This window comes from Corvus cornix, chromosome 3 (assembly GCF_000738735.6).
Source record: "Corvus cornix cornix isolate S_Up_H32 chromosome 3, ASM73873v5, whole genome shotgun sequence".
Lineage (NCBI taxonomy): Eukaryota > Metazoa > Chordata > Aves > Passeriformes > Corvidae > Corvus > Corvus cornix.
The window spans coordinates 49,359,812-49,380,198 of record NC_047056.1 but is presented as its reverse complement, the minus strand read 5'-3'; the positions used below and the strand labels follow the sequence as shown (position 1 = coordinate 49,380,198).

Below are 20,387 nucleotides of genomic sequence, written 5' to 3'. Positions count from 1 at the left end.
TCTTTGTCTTTCTTAACATCACCTAAGGGATTAATGGACTTTTCCTTTATTTTATTATTTTATTTTGCATATACAGAAAAGTAAGCTGTGCCACACAGTCCACATCATATTAATGGTCAGCAGGTATTGTAGATGAATGTAGGTTTTAGAAATACAACTGGGTGGAGACTGTGTTGTTTGACTTTAAAATTGTGCTAGTCATCATTTTCTAATTCTGCCAATCACTGAAATAAAAAAATTAGAGAGACCTAAAGCATGTACATGTACAGAATATTAAAGGTTAGGGTGTTTTCATTTCTTTTTTCCCGGATGGAGATGTGCCTAAAGACCCTATAAAAATTATATGTTATATATATATAATTGTATATATATAAATTATAGCCCTTGCTTGAGAAGCCTATAGTCTAAACAACTAGCTCAGAAAACTCAGGCTTTGATCAACAGTAGAGTGAGTATGGCTCTGGAGAGAGGCGTGTTTGAAACACACCAAGAAGAAATTCATCTGCTCCCTTGAAGTAGTGTGCAGTCTCATTATTCTATTATCTTTCTGTTGGCACTTTGCAGTTCAAAGGAACATAATGATGCTACTTCTGTCTAAAACAGAAAAAAAAAAGAAAAGGAAAAAAGATGAAACACTATCAGGTTAAACTGAAATGTGTCTCTTTTTGAGAAATAATTTGTAGGTGCTTTCAGAGCAAGATTATAAAAATTGGGACCTTGGACTTACACACAGAGATTTGAAATGGGATATACCAGCTCTCCCCTCCTGCTTATCAGCTTGACTGCAGCTTTTAGCAATCAAAGTTATTGCTACCTGATAGCCGTCTTGGGTAACCTCTGTGAAAGGAATAATCCCCCCAGTGCAGCCCACAAAGGAAAGGGCACTTTTTTCCACTTAATGCTAAGTTCATTAGCATTTTTTCACTTAATGCTAATTAGGCAAGGTAATGCAGTGCTTTGGGATCCCTGTCCCTGCACTGCTTGCCAGATACCCAGCAGTGGGAAGGGACAATCTCCATCTGTGCTGACTCTTGAGTGGACACTGGGTTACACAGGGTTTTATGTCTCTTGAACTGTATGAAAAGCAGCTGGGTCTGGATTGTGGGTTTCCAGTATTTGGGTGTTTTTTCATTACTGGGCATTGAAAATCCAGCACACGGGGAATGCACGGGATGGGGCAGAGAAGCAAGAGCAGCAGGGAACAAGTTATGCTCCTCTAACCATAAACATTATGTTTGCAGTACGTGTTTTTCAGTGTAATGTAAATAAATATGCATAAACCCAAACCATACCTTTCCAATAAATCCAGCCTACTGCCCAGCACTGCCTTACAGTTAGACACTGGTAAGTATCGATGTCCATGGTTTTATAGTGTTTGTCTTCTATGAGCTGCACTTCTCAATAGATTCACAACTCCAGTCATCAAAATTTTTTGACATATTATTATTATCCTTTTATAAGTAAGAACCATTAATGACTTCATGCAGTGGTTTGGATTAAGCAGATCAAGGATGAATTAACTAATTTGCACTGAATCACCAAGGAAATCTGGAATGATCCAAACTAGGCATCTTAATTTTTAGGCTTCTTTGAAATGCAAAAATATAGCACACTCTCTGCAAGGCCTTCTTCTGCAATACAAAAACAAAAGACCCAGTCCCTGTTCCACATGTACTGCACCAATCAAAGGCTGAGGAAAAAAATGTTAAATGCTGTTAGAATTATGGTCATAATAATTTATAGCATAGTAGTTTTTTTACTTTGAGGTATCTCGTTTTTTCCTTGGGGGAAATAGTAAAGTAAGGGTAAATATCAAAGTTAGGTTAGGCTAACACGCACGTAGTCTTTGTTTACTCTTGTTATCTGTAGTGCCTAGTAAACCCATGAGCTGTCTACTGGTAAGAAAAAAAGACTTTTGAAGACGAATCTGCCTCATTTCACATTGCTACCAATTTCTGTTCACCTGGAGGTACAGAACAAGTATGTTGCCAAGCTCCCTCCTTTCTGCTAGCTAATAAAATTCTGCACCTCCCCTCCTGCAGACTGCTGGCCTTTGTTGTTTAGGTGGTGAAGTACTCGGTGTTGGGAGTTCATCTAACCTTGGAAACATTTTGGGCTGCATGGCCTGAGGCCTGGTAGGTAACACTGAGGAATTACTCAGTTACAGTTTCTCTCTGATACTGCTGAAACTTCAGACTAATGCTTATCGAGATAAATACAGCCACACGTTCTGCAGCCTCACTGTACAGGTGAGCATGGATTACTTGCCTGTGCAAACATGAGTAAATTCATTCCCGGATTGCAAATGTGGCAATAAATTAATTAGTGTCAGCTAAATGTTTTACTAGCATTAATGTCTGTTCATACATCAAAAATGATTGCGGACACCGAGCATCAGCACATTTTTATTGATCCATAACTGTTCTTGCCCAGCCGAAAACTGGGAGTTGTCACTGTCAAGTGACCCCGTGAGATGAGGCACGGACACCTGGCCAAAGCAGGCGGGTTTCGGGAGAGTTGTTTCCGGCTGTTCGTAAATTTCCTAAGTACTTCTCAAATTTTGTCACACTTCCTGACTTTGGTGTTCATGGCAGGCCGCGGGGCGCTTCACCTCCGAAGTGCTGCGCGACAGCGCTCATTCGGGGAGGGAAAGGAGCAGGAGGAGAGGCGGGAGCGTACAGGTGCGGACGCGAAGGCCCGAGGGGAGGAGCGGAGCGGGACGACACTTCACCACCACCACCACCACCACCACCACCTCGGGCGGGGCCCTGGGAGGAGCAGGGCCGCGCCAGCAGCCGCCCGCGGGCGCGGGGCGGGGGCGCGGCCGCGACCGGGACTCGCTCCGCTCCGCCCCTCTCATCCCGTCCCCTCCCCTCCGCGCCGCCCCGGCCCCTCCCGCCCCTCGCTCGGAGAAGGGGCCGCGGCCGGGGCGGCCCTCCCGCAACCGCGGCGCTGGCCCGGCCAACAAAGGGGGCGCCGGGGCCGAGGGAGGGGCCGCCGCAGGGCCGGGCCGCGAGGGGCGGGGAAGAAGGGGGAGGAGAAGGGGGAGGACGGACGGCAGCGGCTCGCGCAGAAAGTTGTGGGTCCGCCAGCGCAGCGTAGCGGGAGCCGCCGCCGGGGGACGGGGTGCGAGGAGGAGCTGGGCTGCGCCGTGGGGCAGCGCGGCCGCCTTCGCCGCCGTGCCCGAGGGGTGAGTGGCGGCCGAGGAGAGTTGCTGTCGGCGGGTACCCCGGCAGCTCCGGGAGCGGGGTAGCCCTGCGGGGAGGCGGTGGCACCGCGGCACTGGGAGGGCCTCGGCAGGAAAAGTTTGTCCCCAGCTCCGGTAGCGGCGGGGGTTCGGGGGGCAGTGCCCGCGGCGGGCGCACCTGCGGGCGGGACGGGGCGGCCGCGGGGAGCCGGGGCGAGGAGCGGCTCCGCCGTGGGGGTGCCCGAGGACGGCGGCGCCGCTGCTGCGGCCGCGCACCCCGCGGGGAGGAGGTGCCGGCGTGCCCGGCCGGCTGCCGGGTCAAAATCCCCGCCGGGCGAGCGGGGGCGGCGGCCGCTCTGCCGGGGCGGCCGGGCGGGGGCGGGCGTGCCCGGGGCCTGCCCCGCGGAGCTCCGCTTCCCTCACCCGGGAGAGGGGCTGCGTGGCTTCTCCTACACGCGGCTGTCGCGCCCTGGGCCGGCCGGGGGAGCGCCCCTGCCTGTACCCCTTTGCTGCTGGCACACGCTCCAGAGCGGTGGGAGTGGAGCTCCCTCGCTGTGCCTGCCCCTCGAGCGGGGGCGTCCCGCTCGGGGCCAGCTAGGTGACGGGTGGTGGCGGTGGTGTCGAGGCAAGGGCCGTGTCCTGCCCCTCTGGGGGTCACGGCTGGGCACAAGGTGCTCTGCCGCCCAAGGGTGAGTGAAGCTTGGCTTACGCGGCTGTACCTTCAGGGACATCCCACTTGTAAAATGCCACCCCGCGGGAGGGGCACAGCGAGTATCCGGTCGGCTGCCCCGCAACACGCGTGGGCATGGCCAGCAAGCCTCGATCCCTCCCTTCACACGCGGAGTCACACCTGGAGTAGCCCGTGGAATTACCGTGCTTTTCTGCTCCTGTGCTGTAGGTGCTGAGCCGTGGCCCTCCATGGGAGCCTTCTCCCGACGGATTTAGGCTCCGCCCGTGGCATACCGCAGCCCGCGAGCATGGCTCGTGTCTCCGAGCCGGAGGAAGGACCTGGCGGGGGACACAGCGAGTTCAGCGACATCATCAAGTCCAGATCAGGTAAACTGTCGAGGGGAACAGTGTTTTCCCCTTTTCTCCTCTACTCATAGCTTCTGACATAAGCTCACATTTTTAAACAGCGCGTTTGTCCAGCTGTGTTTTTGGGCATATGTTGGTGGTACAGCGGGTGACTAAGGTTGTTCATGCAGCTCCCCTCCTGTTACTGAGTAATAGTAATTGTAGGTCTCTGGGTTTGTTTTGTTTTGGGTTTTTTTTTTTTGTCAGTATTAGTCAAGTCTGTTTATTTGGGATCCACCTCCGGCATCATAATTACCTCTACTTTTATAAATAGCCATGTGCTTAAAGTGCTCTTATGCAACCTAGTGTTGGTAGCTTTTGTGTTTATTCTCAGACACTGAAAATGGCAACTGTGGCTGCAACATTGTACCTCCTAAAAGTGCATCGCAGCAGTACTCACGCAGTAAATTAATGTGCTTCCTCCTTAATGTAAAACAGTTGTCTATGGCTACTCACTCAGGCATTTCCTTCAGCAAAACATTCATGTAACAGATCTGAAGGTTATTGGGAAAACGTGGATTTTGTTTGGTTGCAGTGTGTTGTGGCCTCTTGAGGCTCTGAGGGATGCTGGGGTGGGTAATGAGGTACCGTTGCTTTAGCAGGGGGAGAACAGAGGTTTTGGAGGGACAGCTGTGAGTTGTTTAAACATTGGTAGAAATTTGTGCTCCATTCAGAGACTGGATGCTGGGTTCCTCAGCCTCACAGGCTTCCTTTTCTTTCTGACATGCAAAATGCTTCTGTTATCAAAAGATTTTCCTTTGATACCTAGCAAACCTAGCAGTTTGGTTTTTTTTTTTTAAATTTTCCACACACTAAAAACTGTGGGTCTTCAGTTGGTTGTGATTTGCTATGTCAAGTTACATAGGATGCGGGTTTGATCTGGATCCCATTGGTGTTTGAATAGTTTGTTTCTTAGAGCTTTGCTTTCTGAGTCTTCCTCTTCTGGAAGAGCAGTTTATGGAAGATGCTTGTGGGTTTTTCATCTTGAATTCCATAGTGTTGGTTTGTTTTCTGCTGTTACCCTGGAACCTCTGGACATAACTTTGTTTGATTGTAAGTGTATAGTCAGCGTTTTTAAGGGCTTTGGGTGTGGGGATAGCTTGCAGACAGTTTGTATGCATGTATGTATGCAAGTACTACAGTTTTATAGGATGTGTGAGGAAACATGGATGTACTGGAGGTTTTTCATGAATGAACAAATTGTACAGTAAGTTCTGTTGTTTTGGTAGGGCACATGATTGTAAATTGCCTGTTACCACCACTTTAAATTTCATCTGTGTGAATGAGAAAATGCTGTAAATTCTAATACCAGGGTAAAAGACATGTGCACTAAATTAAAAGTAGTGAGTGATGACTGACCTTAAACAATTTTTTCTAAATATTATGCTGGTTTGGATCTGGATGTGTGATTTCTTCGAGTAAATTACTGTACTACTGTAGCTGAGATCTGAACCATTCACTCTACAAGTAAATCTGTGGGAAGGTTTTCCTAATGAAAGGAAAAATGAAAGCTTCCTGAAGCACAGGTGATAGCAAATTAAAGGCTAGCTGTCAGGAACTTAGGTATTTTGAAAAGAGAATGCCATTTTTGATACTAAGAAAGGAAAACAGAGGTTTTTTTGCTGGGAAGATTTATCCAGCGTGAAATGCTCTTCAGTCTAAATGACTTGAAATACAGTAGAAGTGTTATCTTATTAATAGTTGGGGTAGCTAAGGCCATCTGTATGGCTTTTGAGGCTCAAGAGATCAGAAAAAAAAAATCATTTGCTGTCACTGAAAATAGGCTGTTCTGTTTCTTGCTGCTCTGTAAGTTCTTAGCACCAGTGATGTGGAAAGTCTCTTAACACTTTGGTTAGGGAGCACATGCAAATGTGCATTTAGTATTTTCACTGAATAAATAAAAAACACACAGTAGGTGAAAAAGTCTAAGTGATTTAATATGGGATCAAGTGATTTAATATGTCATAATATTTTTTTAGTGTGTATTATTCCTATGCATTTTTAAATAAGCACACTGAAAACAGTTTACTCTATTCTTGTAAATAAAAGAAGATAGATGTGTAAAGATCACTTTCTCTGTGCTCTCCTAGGCAATTTTCTGTTTGTCTATTTCATTGTTTGTCTTCGTCTCTTCTGAACAGATCACCAAGCTGTCAGGATATTGTGGTTATTTAAATACATTCATATTCTAAAAGTGATGTTTAAGATCTATCACTAAGTCTTTTTTGTTGTTTTTCTTGTAACAACTTGGAAGAAAATTATGATTTGAAATGCCAGAATATTTCTGGGTCAGGCCTTAACAAACAGTGGTACTAGTAAAACTGTTTCTAAATATTTGGATACAAATGTAAACTTCAGTCTTTAGCAGCCTGTCAACTGAATATATTGTCTTTTTTTTTTTTTTTTTTGCAGTCATTGCTGCTTTAGTTATCTTTGTAAAACTGTGAAGTAGCTGGAAAGCCATAAAGGTGGCACTGTCAATACACACAGTGTGTTGGTTATTGAAAACCTGAGCTTTGATCTAAAGTCACTCTTATGAGACTGTATTAAGACACACAGAGTTTTACACCTGCTCAGGGCTGTGTGGGGCCCATCTATGCTTGTTTTTATTAGCAGAACAAGCAGTGTAATTTTTCCTTAGACTTGTAATTGGAAAGCTACCAGTGTAAGGATGTAGAACTGCAGAAAATCATAATTTCTCTATAGAGCAGTCAAAATCAATAACAGGATTTCTATTTGTCGCTTTTACAAAAAACAGAAGTGTGTGTCACAGGATTTCACAAATAGGAAAAAGTAATTTTGCAAGTATCTCATTTGTTCTTTGGAGAGTTCAAACTGAGAGGATAAAGGATAAACCACTTTGAATGGGCGTCTCTGCATGTTATTGATTATATTGGAAACACTTTTTCCTTTAGTGGTCAGCAAAAAAACTTTAAATGAATGTGCTTTAACATCTTATAAGTGATAAGTGCTTGATTTTTCCTGAGCAGAGATTTTCCATGCCCTTAATATCACTTCTGTGACTTTTGATGGGAAAAAAAAAAGACTTTTTTATGTTGTCCAATTGGCATTTATTATTTTCTGCTTTGGATATCGCTCCTCTTTGATTAAGTAGTTTGTTAGCATTGATCTACATGTAGCTACAAGTTATCTTTGAAAATATATCTTCTGCCCTTGGAATAGCATTTGACGATTCCCAAAGCTGCCTATAAAATAACTTTTAGCTATTGTATTTATAAAGGAAGCTGCTTTTTGTTCTCAGAAAGACCAACAATCTGTTTGCCTCCCTTCTTTCTGCACCAGTGGTGGACGTTGATGGCTGAGTGGTGTTTACTGGGTAGGATATTTGTTCCTGGATGGTTATGCTAGGTTTATACATTTATGATTGGTATTATTTAGCATTATCAGCCCGTGCTATTCCTGTGTCTGTATAATGGCTTTCTATGGAAAAGCAGTTTTCCTTTTTTTTTTTTACTTACCTGTAGTATGAAGTAATGTATGTGGAGCTGATTTATATCTTCGAGAGGCATCTTGTGCAGATAGGTGAGGTTTTCTCATTGCAATAGCTTTCGGGAAGGAATGCTGTGGGATGATTGCCTTACAGTGGTGAAAACAGTGCTGTCATCATGGGCTTGTAAAACAGATGAGTCTTTGCTATGATTAATTATGGAAAAAAGACAAACTCACTTAAAATCTGTCATGGTAGCTTGGAATGGTAATACATAATTAAACAGTAAGATGTGGCAGGAAAAACATTTTTAGAAGATTGCACCTCTGGTGCATTTTAAGATATGAGCTCTCTCTCAATTGAGAGGAACTTAGTTCTCCTCAAATATATTTGACTGAAAGACTGGTTTGAGAAATTGTAACTTAGTTTTGGACTTTTGGGGCAAGGCTTATTCTGAGAACTGCTACTGTTGTCTGTCTGTCCCCCTGCCCCCTGAAGCAACACTTACTTGGCTGGCAAACCCCTTGCACCTGGGGAGCTCCTGGGATCTCCCTACCCCATGATGCCACATGTTACCTTTGGAACCAGTTCCTTTTGCTGCGTCTCTCACTGCCAGATAACTACAGGCCAAGTGTGCTGCTTCTCCTTTTCCATTTTGACTCTATTGGTGTGAAACTGTCAGGAGTCATCACAGTTGCAGGTGGACACTTAGGATTCTGTCAAGTGGATGCAGAGTTGGTGTAGCCAGATTTGCACTGTGTGAACTCTTCAGGGATGTTTGTGCAGGGTGTGTGCGGACAGGGTGTTAAAGATGAGTGACAAACTTGCTCTCCTTGTTTCTAGCCACTGAAATGACTTTTTAAAGACTAAGCTTTTGGGTTGCTGTAGCCTGGCTCCTTTCTGTCAACTGTATCACTTCCTTTTCTTGGGCTGTCTGGTGGGGACAGATTGGATGCTGCAATGAAGACAGTTCTAGGGTATTGCCTAGCATTTATGAAATGACAGATATAGAAGTACCAGGCTGGTTTCTTCTAGCATCTTGATTGGTAGGTGAAGAAATAAACATATGCTGCTCCGTGTGTTTGAAGCACGACTCTGCCTTGGAATAGAAATTGAGGCTCCTCAGGGAGGGGGAAAAAAAACAACCCAAAACCCAAACCATAAAAGCAGCCTATTGATTTGCACGTGCTCTGCCAGGAAAGGAGGCCATAACCCTAAGCAAGAGCTGCAATGTGAGGCACTGTGTGTCGTGTGTTAAGTGTTTATAAAGAGGTCTAAAAGCCGGTGTGGGGAGAGGCTGCTGCTCTGGGAGTCCCCCATTGATGAGGATCCTGTGGAGGAGGGGTGCCTAGGCAGACCAGGGGCAATGAGGAGTTTCTTTCTACAGCTTCCCCAGCACCCTTTGAAACTTCGTCCCCCCTTCTTCCCCCACATCTGGGGAAAGAAGGAAGACTCTCATACAGTAGCACGAAAATATCATGTGCAAAGAAATTTTTAAAGCTCACAGCATTGGGCAGCTTAGAAAATAATTAGCTGGGCTGTGTTACCACCTCTCAGTAACTGCTCCTAATTTTGATTTTCCCCTAGACTGTTTTTCTTAGCAGAATCACTTGTCCATGGTGTGTGTTGGGGTTGACTCTTGTGAGCAACGAAGAGTAGGGAAATACTGTTACGAAAATCTTTTGAATACAAGTAAGGAATAGGTACATCAGTGTAGGTGTGGAAGGGGAGGAGCACGTGGGCTTGAGCTGAACTGATGTTGTTTCAGGACAGTGTAGGTATCCTAGCTGCCAAGTAGCAGTGTGGATTGGTGTGCTCAGAGCCTGCATGATCTGCTTTTCAAGTGTTGCACAGTATCCCTCCTTCAAAGGAAATTTCACAATTAGAAAAGCACAGCTGATTCCACCTATCTTGGGAACTGAGGCACTGCTAGCACAAAGTTATGGAGAACTGCATTTATTTGGATGCCTTAATAACAGTCTGAAGAACGAATATCAGGGTTTAAACATTGTGAGGTGGGAGGGAGGAGTTTCATTGTCTGACTCCTTATTGTGTTGATGAAAGAATAAGTTATAGTGCCCTGTACCTTGGCAGAAGTCTGTTTTATGTCTTTCTCCCCTCCCCCAGTGTGTTCTGGGGATGCGGCTGAGCTGTAATTTCGGAAAGTGACAGTATATTCTCAGAAGAAAGCTGGGAGTTTTAAAGGTAGCAACAAAAATGACAGCCTAAGGAAATAGAACAGCCCATTGGAATCTGTGGGTTTTACAGAAGCAATGGTAGGGCTCTGTTGCAAGCTTTAGTTTTGGGACTGTGGCAAAGAACTACTGATTTGTAAATATACCAGCTGCGAAGTCAGTGAAATATCTGCCATTGAGAAAGAGGAGTCAAACTGCCATTTGTTTATTTATTAGGATATGATGTCTCTGAGCCTTTTCTTTGAAAAGACATCTACCTCATACTTTGGAGAGAATAAAAAGAGAAACTTTGATTATTGGGCCTGAGTTGGGCTCAGCCCTGAGTGAAGCCCCCCCCAAAAAAAAAGAAAGAAAAGAAATGAACTGAAATAAAACACTTGCAGTTATATTTTGTTGTCACTTATCTGTGAGACCAGCAGGTAGGAGCTGGTACAGAGTCACTGCTCCTGACTTTAGGTCCATATCCAAGCAGTTGAGAGGACTGACATGGCTGTAGATGGTGCTTGCAGAGGCTGGGCCTGGACTGGGAGCTTGTTGTCAGTGGGGAGGCTGCTGGAAGATGGTCAGCTCTAACAGAGGGTGTGGGCAGTTCCAGTTCCTTCAGCCAAGGGTGGGGTTAAGTTTGGGTGTGTTTTGGGCTGCATCTTTCCTCTGGTGGTCTGACCAGCTCTGGATGAGAGCTGCAGCCGTGCAGAGGAGACTGGTTATCAGTGGGGACATCTACACATCTGCAGCTGTGGCAGTGAACTTGTGAAGGTTTCTTATGCTCAGAAATATGTACACTCTTTAATAAATTGTGTTTTTAGGTATTCTTTAATCTGCTGAGTGCATGGGACAGATGCATTATTAAACATGTTGAGATGCCAGATAGGAATAACTTGAGAGTTATGTATCTTAATCGTAGTTCCTCTTGTAAGGAGGCAGCTCCTGTGCTGGGGAAGCATTCTTTAGCAGCCTAGCATCTTTTCAGGTGTGTGGGACTTCTGCTGGATATGGAAGAAGTGGTGAAGAGCTGTTGAACCTGTATCTGGTAGGAGATGGTGACTGTGTGTTTCAGTAAAAAACCAACTTCTATCTCAAAAACATGGCATGCATGCTGGTGCGAAAGGGTCTGGCTACATGACAGAGATTAGATATGATATGTGTTCCTAAGGTTGTTTTGATGATCAGTATAGAGAATGTACAGCAGTACTTTCCAGCCATAAATTGATAATGAAGATCTTTTCTGGGTTTCAACATCTTTTCTCCTCAGCTTATTATAAAGCAGGAGGACCCACCATCCAAAAACTGAAAGATTTTGTAGCGGAATTAGACAAACATATGAGGACAGTCAGTGGAATTCAGCTGTGGAGAAACATGCAATTAAGCCATGAAAGAACATGCTTTGATGGATCTATGTAATTCATTCCACAAATAACTTTAGTTAGTTCCCATGTACTCTGCTTTTATTTCCTCACATTGTAATATGTTTTTTTGCTCCCCCCTCCTAATTTAGATCATGGCAGAGGACCAAAGATGGAATATGCTCCTAAAATGTTATGTTACAAATTATTGATCAGAGAAAAAGTGGTATGATGGGTAAGTTCTGAAATGTTTTGCTAGCTATTTTTGTTCTTAATTTACCACACTATCCTGTATGAGCAAAGAGCAGCAGTCTGTGCATAAATAACAAATGGGGATTTATTTGAACATTTTATGGGAGCACACTGGGAATAGAGCAAAGCCTTTTGGTTTCTATGTTGTTTTAATTGTTATATTATAAAATATGATTGTATTAACAGAAGAGAATAAATAAAGTAGTATTTAAATGCCAACAGACCAAAGCCTTTCTATTGCTTCTTTCCAGGCTTTTACTTCTGTTATAGCTTTATAATGAACAACAGCTATGGTCAGCATAAATAATTTCCAGAGAGAGTTCATCACCCTTATTTTCCTGCTTTCTACATGTACATCTTGTTCTTGGATGAGACTTCTTGTGGAAATTCACGGGAACATATTCTGTTAGCACCGTGCATCTTTCAGCTTCCACAGTCTTTTGTCAAGAAAGTCTGGTGGTGTTCTTCTGAATATAGTTTTGCACTCTGGAATAGTGATGTGTAATTGCGCTGCTGTGAGTCTTGTCCTCTATGCTCAGGAATTCTTCTCTTCGACTTGGCTGTCGTGCTGAATTTAGAGCTTGTTGGTTTGATTTACTGAGCTTTAAAACAAAATAATTTTCTTATTTAGCACACTTTTCATTAAGAGTAGAGTTTATGAAGTTTAATCAGAGTTATTAAAGGTCACAATGCAGATGTGAAGTATTCACTCTGGTCTTCGTACTCAAAACAATACATTTATACAGTTTATAATCTGTGGAGGAGTACTCACTCTGACAGTGTCACTTGCACAGTGCCAGGTACTTGATGGTGAGGATGCTGTGTTTCACTGGCACACTGAGATTGGGAGCTTTGAGCTAATTCAGGACAAAAGGACATTTTTAAAGAAACACCCACCCCCACCCCTGCCAACCACTTTCTGGTTTCACCAGACATTTAATAATTTATTAAAGTTGTGAAACATACTTTTGGAAGATTACATTGTAATCTTGATCGGACAAGTTAAATGTTGCCAATTGTATTAATGTGGAAGTGATTTTATGCTTATGTGCACAATCAGCATGTTCAAAATGGAAAAGGAGAAAGAGAAGGGAAGAGTTCAAATGGAGCTATTGTCAGGAATCATACCATTGTGTGTTGGGCTTATTTCTATTTTGAAAGCTATTGAAACCCAGTTCAAGTTTGTTATTTGCCCTTTGAATGTTAACTGAGAGTTCCTTGGTTACAGGAGAATCAGAACTGAAAGAAAGGAGATTGTAAAACAGTAAAATTATGAATAGCAGAGTTCTTTCAGAGTCTGTAGATGTCGGGCTCCTAACCTGATGTTCTGCACTGCTGCCTCTGCAGATCCCTGTTGCTCTCTTCTTTCCCCTCCCTGGTGAAAGAAATGTAGAGGTATAGAGGTCAAGCTTTTGTGAGTATACTCTAGTGCTAGCAAGAAGCTTCCAGTGCCCAGATGCATCATACCACTGCTTGGAAAATTTGCTTCCATGTATATACTTATTTAAAAAAAACCCCAAACAACTAGATCAATCAAGACTTAGAGACCTGTTGATATGTGGGGATGGAGTGACTGCTGCATCAGCCAGTGGTGTCTGTTACTTCTCAGTCCTCCTGCAGAGCCTCTCCTTGAATGACACCTCTGCAGAGTTTGGACAAATGCCTTTTTATGCCAAAAGGATTAATGCACTGTCTTCATCTTTCTTACACATCCATGTATGCATGGCAGGAGGAAGCATGAGAACCTGCTGTGAAATCTCAGGACTGAATTCTTAGGGTCTTTATGTAGATACTCCTCTGGACAGAAGTGAGGCATGGACCTGAGAAACCAACTTTTAGATTTTTTTTTTTTTTTAATGTAAAGCAGCTGTTTAGAAAGGTTTTCATTTAGGCTGTAATGAAATAAGTGGTTCCTAAAACTTGGGAGACTTGAAGTTAATGAATTCCATGTAAACTGTGTTTTGTCATTCATATTTGTTTTAGGAGGGGAAATAATTTCCATACTAGATCATGAAGGTTTTCTTTCCAAATCTTTGAGCTAAGAATTTCCTGACTTTGAGACCTACTATACCTGTAATCCGCTGAAGTGGGTTTTCTGTCACTACATGGTAAATAGCTTCCCCTTCTCAGCAGACAGTGTTAAATATTTCATCACTGGTAAAAGATAGTAGTTACTTTGCTTACATAGTGACTAACAGTATTGGGTGTGTTCATCTCCTTGAAGAAAGCACAGAGACAGAATGTACCTTTTCTGACTTTGAAAAACAAACAGACTAAGTCTGATCGAAAACTCACAAACTCTCTGGTTTACAAGATCAGTTATTTTTAAGCAAGGTGCACAACAGGGTTGTAGAGTACCATTTCTAAAGAAAGGAAGTGTGTTCACTCAAGCATTTTTGCTTCCCTTAGGTAAGGGTGTGTGCCCTAGGATGAAAGAACAATACCTGGCCTTGCAAAATGGTTTGCTTTTGGAGGGTGATCAACCCTTGCTAGTTTGAGACTCATTCTCCCTCTTGGAGAAACAGTGAAATTAATGCTGGGAGTGCAGTGGTGAAGGTGGGATCCTATGGTCAGGCATGTCTGAGGCATCAAGTGGGACGGTGTCTTGGTGGTAACGTGCCTTTTTCGTGTGTCACACTGTATAAATTGCAGTCCCCAAAATAAATGGAACAAACTGGAAAAGTGTGTAGTGGACTGAAGCAAACTCTGTGCTCATCTATCTCCTGTTAGCACTAGTGATCCACTATCAGTTGCAAGACTGGGATATTTTACTTCTCAAATTGAGGCTATGTTTTATAAAGATAAAATATAGTAGCCTGCTCTCTGCCAGAGTGTATAAACTTGCCTCAGTGTATGTAGCTGGTTTGGCTGGCAGAATCTAGGCTTGAAAGATGCTTTGGAGCATTTAACTGGATTTAAAATGTGGGATCTTGAGTCTGATGAGATGCCTGTATTAGAAAGGTTCTGTTGCACATACAAGCCAGGGATGCATGTAAAATGTGAACATGGAATGCAACATAGAATGGCCAGCCACGGTAATTTACAGCCGGGGTGACTCCGTGCTTGCTGGAGGCATTCATTTGTTATTTGTCTTGTCTCAGGGGATAACTTGTGACTGGCTGAATAATATTTAAAAATAGATGTCCTGTTCAATTCCAAGTATAAGGATAATCATTTTTGAACATAATATGCAGTTAAAAATAATTATCCAAAATAAACTAAAAAGCCCTAAGCCTTTATTTCTGAAAAACATTCTTGTGTTCTTCCCAGAAGTTGCTCTTTTTTGTGTGTGTGCATGTGCGCATACTCTGTTACTTCCTCTGCCTTGTTCAACTTCATGGGTTTTCTTGCAGTTGAAGGAAGACTGCAGTGATTGATTCAGTGTATGTTGCACAGTGTATTGGGAAAGAGCAAAAGAAAAAGAGCTGGAGATGCCTTTTTTTTATTCCCCCCCCTCCCCCTTGCTCTCATCATGGTATGAGGGAAGGGTAAAGGGATGAATGTGGCAGTGCTGGTTCCCACTGCCCTGAGACATATCCTGATGTGTGGCGGGGCTGTGTGCTGACACCCGAGGCCCCCTGTGCCTCTGTTTTTCAGGCAGCATCTCCTCTGTGCTGTGAACAGAAGGCAATTAGAGACAGTCTGAAAATCTAGTGAAACAGGTGGAAAATGTCATACTTTTTTTTGCTGCTGGACTCTGTTGCCTCCTTGGCTTCACCTTCCTGTCCTGGCAGGTATTTGCAGGGAAAAAAGGAATCCTCAAGGATTTAGCTGCTGCTTTAGATCATCTTCACAGAAGATAACTCCAGTGAAGTCAGGATTGTTTACAGAGGTACATCTGTGAATATTTGTACAGTGAAGACTTGGTGGAAGATGAACTGAAGGCAGTAATTACCAAGGAGACTTGAGGGCCTGGTGTTCCCAGAGCAGCTGGGTGGGGAAAAAGCCCTTTGCTAGGATAGTGGAACCGCAAAGGGCCAAGGTGTTTTAAGGCATCTTCCCCAAAGGTTATTGGAGGAGTTGTTTGTCACCATGGCGGAGCCATGTGCCGGGATGCTGGCACAGACCGACTGCATGGTTCTCAGCACCTGCCTGCTGTGCAAGCACCTGGTTCCTGTCCTGGCTCCTGGCCATTGAGCACTGTGAAAAATGCGCATCAAAAGGGGTCACCTTTTCCAAAAAGTGGCTGGGGGCATACTTGGAGTGGTACCTGTCTTTCCTGCCACTGCTTCCTAATTAGAGCCCCCATGCCAGCTTGTCACTGCTGACAAGTTTCTGTCACTGTTCAAGTTTTCAAAGGGTTCACTGACCATTCCTCTGAGCACCTGACTGCAGTGTAGAATGAGATGGGGCCCATTCCTGGTGTATTGTACAGAGAGAAGATGTACCAGGAAGAGACTGAGGGGCCAGAGAGCATTGAGGGCATTTTGTAATTAATTAGGGAAGTCCCAAAACCTTCTGGGCCAGAAGGTTTTTGTGTTTGTATGTGTTTCTGCGCTGGAGAGGTACTGCTCAATGGTCATGTTCAAAGCTGTAGGCCAAAAAGAGGAATTCAGTGATGGACCTGGCAGTGCTAGTTTAGTGGTTGGACACTATGATCTTAGCGGTCTCTTCCGACATAAATGATTCTATAATTATGGAAAAGCTGATGCTGAAAGATGCTGGTCTAAGTGGAAGAGAGGCTTGCAGTACATCTTGATTCCCACCCTTCTTCCAGGAGAAAGACACTGTAATGACATTAAGAGCTAGAGAAAAGAAGCATTGCTCTCCTTTTTCTTCTCCAAAATAAGACAACCACAACAAACCCCTCCATTGCCTATATTGACAACCATCCAGCCCCCAGCCCTGGTGATGGTTTTGAGAATGTAGTGTTATAATGATAAACAGCTGTTGTGTTGCAAGGGGGGCTGGCCAGCACACAGGGACAGTTCTGATACGTTCCTTTTAACAAAAACCCATTGCAGGAAAAAGAGGGATGTTATTGCTGTAGTTGTTCACCTGAGGTGAGATAATGCTCACGATACTTATGTCAGTGTCAGAGCACAAATAGCTGAGATGCTTAGAAAGGAGGAGAGCTTAGGGCTGTATATAGAAAGGAAATATGTCACCACATAGATAATGATGGACCCTTTGACAAGAGATTGAGTCCATGTTTGCCTGGAGGAAATGTGGGGGATATGTATGGGGAGCTATTTCCTTGGTTTACTTGGTGCAAAAGTGGGTACTGAGCTGTGATGCAGGGTATGCACAATGCAGAGTGTGCTAGCTCGAGCACAGTGGTGCTCTGGCATTGAGGTAACAAGTGTGCTTAGAGGGGCATTATGTAGGGTTATCCTGGTCAAATGTCTCCTAGCTCTATGATCTCTGTATTGCATTCATTCACGTGTGGTCAGTACTGAGGCGAACAATGTCGTATGTTGTGGTTGGCCCAGTTGAGGTCTGGTTCTTGATTACTTCCTGGGAGAGGTTGCTATCCTTGGTGTTCCTGAATTCCCACAGGAATCTCATGCTATGTGCATTATGTCAGTAAGTGCAGCTCTGCCCCAAAGAGGAATTCGAGTGGTACTTCTGCTCCAGGGCACTTTCACACTGCCGGAGCTCTTGCCTTTTGCAGCTACTTTAATGTTGCTCTTACTGGTTCACTTGATGCTACACCTAAATTAGAGGTTACTGGGTTAGGTCAGGGATCACTGTAGCATGTAATGCCCACTTCTGAGGCAGATAAATTTTTCTTCAGCAGGAATTAGGGTAGAAGAGGAGCATATAATACCTGGTGGATCCCATAGCTTGTGGCTTTATGTATAAAGAACATAATTAAATGCTAATTTATTTTCTGTGTTCTGGGCAAAATATCACATGTGATGTGGAGGCTTTTTTGCCTATTAACCTGAGCAGGGTGCCTTTAGTACTGAGAAAACTAGTGTGAAAGCAGTGAGGGATCATAAAAGCCATGACTTTTTGTAGGCATGTCAAATTTAATTTTACTCTCTTTGTGATACAATGTTGAAAAGGTCTTGGGCTGCTGTACTCATCCTTAAAGGATTCAGTGTCCTTAGTGTAGTTGATTAAATGTAATTTCAGGATTGAGTCTGTGATTGACAGAGCCTTCTCTGAAGTAGTCCAGATCTGCTGAATGGCCTTTAGAGGAAATGGGATACACTGCAAAACTTTGGAGCTGGCTAGAAAAAATTAGTTCGTGTTGTCTAATGTACTCAGTGGAGAATTTGGTTCTAAGGTGATTTGGGCAGAAAAGGAAATGAAATCTCTAAATTTGCTGCTGGTTTTTGCTGTGGAAGTCCTGATGCATCCTTTCTTCCACAGTGCTTCCCTGCTGCTGTTGGGCAGAGGAAGCTGGGATGGACCACAAACCATTAGTCAGGTGGTGAAAATGGACTGTGTCTTTATAATGTTTAGATAAAGTGCTAGGAAAAATGAAGACTGCTTAGAAATGTTTTGCTGATTAATTTATATTCCCTGCTAGTTCTCATCTTGTTTTGTTATAGCTTCTTATTTTGGCCCTGCATTTTCTGGCTTTAACTTACATTTGTCCCCATATAGTAAAAATTGCTGAAAATGTAGCATTCATTTGAACTCCGTTTTGCTGTCTATGGAAAGAAGGAGGGGGTTAAAGAACATGACTGCAAATGCTGAAAAATGGTAATGTACTATAGTGATCATCTGAAACAAAAATTTATGTGGCATAGAGAAGTGCAACCTGATTATGAAAGCATTCTGCATAATTTGTGTGGGTATGGGAAGGAGGAGAGAAATTGTGAAATGAATTGGAACTTTAAATTTGTTTCCTTCAGTTGGAAAAGTCTGTTTTCTTATGGATGTGGGTCCTTATGCTCACTAATCTGACAGGTTTTTTTCCCTTCATACCAGAATGCACACGACTGTTTTTCTCCTAGGGATGGAGGGCAGAAGGCAGAAAAAGGGGTTTTGTTCCTCCTAAGGTATTATGTGTGCCTTGTATTCTCATTTGTAGTAAGGTTCCTTTCATATTCTTCCAGCACTCAAAAAGGACCTTAACTTGCTATCCTATTAAAAACCTCTTGTGCTGCCAAAAAAATGTAAAAAGGTAGAAGTTAGAGACTCAACTGTCATTTACAGTACAACGGAAAAAATGAAATGGTACATTCTTGGCACTCCCGAATTTAGCAGAGCCAAGAGGTTATCATCTGACAGAGCAGATGAATGGTAATTAAGATAACTAATGTTACTGGAAGTCTTTAAAAAGCAATTAAATTAATTATGTTTGATCTTGGTGAGAATCTGTGGCTGTGAGTTGGATCTTGATCTGGATCTGTTATCTGGGATGTGGTGTGGTGTAAGTGGGGGAAAAGTAATGTGTGTCAATTGTGTGAGACTCTTTTTTTAAACTGCTTTGTATCTGTATTGTGGTATACTTAATAGGGGCTATATTTTTTACCCTTTCTTTTTATCCCTTTCCCTTTTGGATGAATAAATTGAACTCAGCTACAGTTTGGAATCTGCAAGGTATCAAAAAAGCCTTTTTGGAAAGTCTGACAAATTGTAAAATCTAATTTCAGTGAGAGTTGGTATATGATATAGATCTTGCACCTTCTGTGTAAGGTGGATATAGTTAAAAGAGTTATAAATCCTATTTTGCAGACAATTATTTTTAGACCTAAGTATTGAATTAATGCAGAAAATAGTAACAAAAGAGAATTTCTGATTAAATTACTATTCTTTAACTGAGACATTCTTGAAGTATCTTAATCGAGGAGAACAAGATACAGGTTATACTACATAAAGAATCCCTTCCTTAACAGTCTTTAGACATTTCCCTCACCCTCCTCCAGTCCTGCAGGGCTTGGAATGGTGAGAGTACAGCTGAGGAGTGGGTGAGTCAGTTAGATCATGTCTTCCAGAATCATCCAGCTTGTTATAAACAATAATCTGCTCTTTATTTAAATATCTGTAGTGTAAACAGGTAACCTGTTGCTCTAATATTCAAGTACAAAAATAGTGCCCTGCACTTTTTGCAAACTGGTCTAATTATATCTCAGTAATGAAGGGCAGTGTATTAATACAAGGTGAGAGAATATCTTTGCTAGAACCTTACCAAGAGCTGATTCAATAATTTTAATTTCCTTTTATAATAAGTAGAACTAGTTAAATAAGTTCTCTCACCTTCAAATAATTTGTAAAGTCCTATTTAAAATTTCCTTCAAGTAAGAATAAACATCTAAATTAAATATAAATAACCACATATTTAATTTTGAAGATTATTTTAAATTCCTGTTCAAGTAAGAATATATATGAGAAAGAGACTACTTTTAAAATGACATCCTTAAGGAAAACATACTTATTTAATGTAAAGCTAGGTTAAATAAGGGTCCAAAATATCACCTTGGCCTTGAGTTCTTTGGTCTCTAAAATGACAAAATTAACCTCTTGAAACAGATGAAAAATGTGACCAAAACAGAATCTAATTTTACTTGTTTTTCCCTTCATGCCTACTTCTGCCTTGCAGTCTGTCTCTATTTAGTGTAAAAGAAGCCTGTAGGTTCCCAAACTTACCTTAACTTTGAGCTGATGTGTCCATCTGGTCATCAGCTGCAGAAGACGTGGTTGGATGTCCTTAGGCTTGTTTAGCTTCCCTTCTTAGCTGAGATGTGACATGGTGAGCTCTTGTGATAGTTTTTCAGTGGTTTTGACGGTATTTGAGGGATTCGTGAAGTAGAATGTGGTCACCTTTCTCTCTGTCCCCTTGCAGCTATTTATATAGAAACTCATCCTGACGTGAATTTCTCGGGTCTGTCTTGGATTGTTGGGTAAAAAATGTGGAAGCAGTAGCCAAAGGAAATGTTATGAACTATTTATTTTACAAGGAAAATTTTGGGGTTCCTGCTTTGCTCCAG

The 20,387-nt window shown here is 42.8% G+C and overlaps 1 protein-coding gene across 1 annotated transcript in view; it reads left to right on the top strand.

Annotated features, from left to right (window-relative positions):
- Positions 1 to 3,082: 3,082 nt before the first annotated feature.
- UTRN (utrophin) overlaps positions 3,083 to 20,387 on the top strand; it is a 356,530-nt gene continuing 339,225 nt past the window's right edge. Inside the window, exons 1-2 of the mRNA XM_039567915.1 lie at positions 3,083 to 3,190; positions 4,086 to 4,243. Coding sequence (XP_039423849.1) covers positions 4,165 to 4,243 — 79 coding nt within the window. The 5' untranslated portion in view covers positions 3,083 to 3,190; positions 4,086 to 4,164. The remainder of the gene's footprint in view (positions 3,191 to 4,085; positions 4,244 to 20,387) is intronic.